Source organism: Puntigrus tetrazona, chromosome 25 (genome assembly GCF_018831695.1).
Source record: "Puntigrus tetrazona isolate hp1 chromosome 25, ASM1883169v1, whole genome shotgun sequence".
Taxonomy (NCBI): Eukaryota; Metazoa; Chordata; class Actinopteri; order Cypriniformes; family Cyprinidae; genus Puntigrus; species Puntigrus tetrazona.
Window position 1 is genome coordinate 917,585 of NC_056723.1, and position 2,500 is coordinate 920,084.

The 2,500-nt window shown below is 29.8% G+C and overlaps 1 protein-coding gene across 7 annotated transcripts in view; it reads right to left on the bottom strand.

Annotated features, from left to right (window-relative positions):
• myo9ab (myosin IXAb) overlaps positions 1–2,500 on the bottom strand; it is a 93,093-nt gene that overhangs the window by 28,608 nt on the left and 61,985 nt on the right. For all 7 annotated transcript variants that reach the window (XM_043227503.1, XM_043227499.1, XM_043227498.1 and 4 more), the window contains 4 exons: positions 2,151–2,264; positions 1,292–1,373; positions 229–321; positions 113–152 (listed from right to left, as the gene is read on the bottom strand). In XM_043227503.1, the coding sequence (XP_043083438.1) occupies positions 113–152; positions 229–321; positions 1,292–1,373; positions 2,151–2,264 (329 nt within the window). The remainder of the gene's footprint in view (positions 1–112; positions 153–228; positions 322–1,291; positions 1,374–2,150; positions 2,265–2,500) is intronic.

Below are 2,500 nucleotides of genomic sequence, written 5' to 3' on the forward strand. Positions count from 1 at the left end.
TATATACGTGTGCATACATAATAACTTTATAGTACGCACTGGTGTCAACAAACGCTTTTATTTTGTATTTTCTTCATGTATGTATTTGTTTAAATGCATGCGTGTGGTCTACCTTCGGGAGGCTGGGCCTGCTCTTGTAGTTCTTGTTTCTCCTTCACAAACAGAGAAAGTCGGGGTCAGAATGAACGGAGTCAGAAGCGGAGCTGAAAGCTGTGTGTTCAGACTCACATGAGGATGCCCTGAGCTCGCTCCAGCAGCTTATTATTCACCGAGTTGACGAAGATCCCCTCGTCCTCGAGAGACGGGACGCGCTCGCTCCTCCTGAGACACACACAGCACGCTTTTACACAACACCACTCACAATCCTTTTTAAACGAACATCTAGCGAATTATTAGGATTACTGACAAACATTCAACCCTAACATATTTCCTGATTTTCATAAAATCACCTAAAGTTGTGCATTATTAGTGGCTTTACTCGTTCTGTTTTTAAACTGCGGTAGAATCTACTATTTTATCTTCAATACCACAATCGCAAATATCTGCTTTAATTAAACATTATTAGGTACGACATTTAATATTTTTTTATTTTTAATAGTGCCCGCAAATGATGAACCACGATTAATCACATCCAAAATAAAAGTTTAGTTAGATTATATATATATATATATATATGTGTGTGTTTGTGTGCTGTGTATATTTATTATGTATATATATATATGGTAAATATTTACACATATTTACATGTAACGTATATATATATATATATATATATATATATATTGATTTATATATATATATATATATATATATATATATATATATACATAAAAATTGATGTTTATATATATATATATATATATATATATATATATAAATAATATATAATATATAAAATTGATTTTATATATAAATTGATGTTTGTATATACATGTATGTATATACACAATATATATATATATATATATATATATATATATATGTATATATTTATTATGTAAAGAAAAACTTTAATTTTGAATGCCATCAATCACTTAACAGCACTATTTTTAATAAACAATTTAACTTTATGCATTTTATTCATTTAAATGTAATTTTAATAATTACTTTTTTAGGCAAATAATAAAAACATATTTATTATAAATTGTGGTGATTTTTTTTCCGACACTGCTATAAAAATTCATTAGTAAAATCAATAATGCAATTCCTATAAAGCTGTCATTTGAATAATTCTAAAAACAAATATTTTTCACTACTTCTACGTGTTTAAATGTGTGTGGGCGCTCAGTACCGGCTCATTTTGTCACTGAATGTGTTTGTTCCCTGCAGGTCTGAGAGAGGAGTCCGTGGGCTTCTCCGGCCGAGGCATGAATCTGAAACACAGAGAAACATCAGCCCAAATAAACTCTTCATGCAAACCACTTCTGATCAGTTTTGTCCTTGGTGGAGATTTATTTGCTGTGCTTTTTATTTTTAGATTTTGCATTTTAATGTTTACATTTAGTATTTTCCGTCTAATTTCTATTTATTTATTTATTTATTTATTATTTTCTGATTCGTTATAATGTCAGCGTTGCGCTTTTTGTAATTATATTTATCTTTTAATAATTAAATATTAATTGAATTCCTATATTTACATTTAGGTTTTAGTAACTTTATGTTTTCTGTTTTCTGCTATATTTTCTGTAAGTTGTAATTTAAAAAAAATTATACTACATTGTTATATTTTCCATTTTAATGTTATGTAAATTAAAAATAAAAATAATTGTGATAAATATGTAGACAAACTAATATTTACTAAAATATAATATTTTAGTTTTTAATGTTTTTTATTATGATTTATTCTGAAGTAATATTATATTATATATAAATCTGTATGTTTTTACTAATACTAATACAAATTTTATCTTTCAGGTAGCCTGTAATAATATGATTGTTATTATCTGCATTAAATGAGATTAAATATTTAATTTCATATTTTTAATTATAAAATTATGATAATTATAATAATTATTTAATTATGGTGTTTTAATGAAATTAAAACGCCAGTAGTGAGTCATTGAGTCATTAGTTCAAGCGATTCATTCAAAACATCTGCCGTCTTTCCTTTCGTGTTTTGACCGTAGACCGCAATATTTTTCTCATCTTACTGTATTTGTCATCTTTGCATCGCTGCAGGATCTCAAGGCTCCGCTGGTGAACAGGATGATGAAGAAAACTGAAGCTGTCTACGCTTTTCTGATTCTGAACCGGACCATCAGAACCTGGAGAGAGAGAGAGAGAGAGAGAGAGAGAGAGACATAGAGAGAGAGAGAGAGAGAGAGAGAGAGACATAGAGACATAGAGAGAGAGAGAGAGAGAGAGAGAGAGAGAGAGAGAGAGAGAGAGAGAGAGAGAGAGAGAGAGAGAGAGAGAGAGAGAGAGAGAGAGAGAGAGAGAGAGAGAGAGAGAGAGAGAGAGAGAGAGAGAGAGAGAGAGAGAGAGAGAGAGAGAGAGAGAG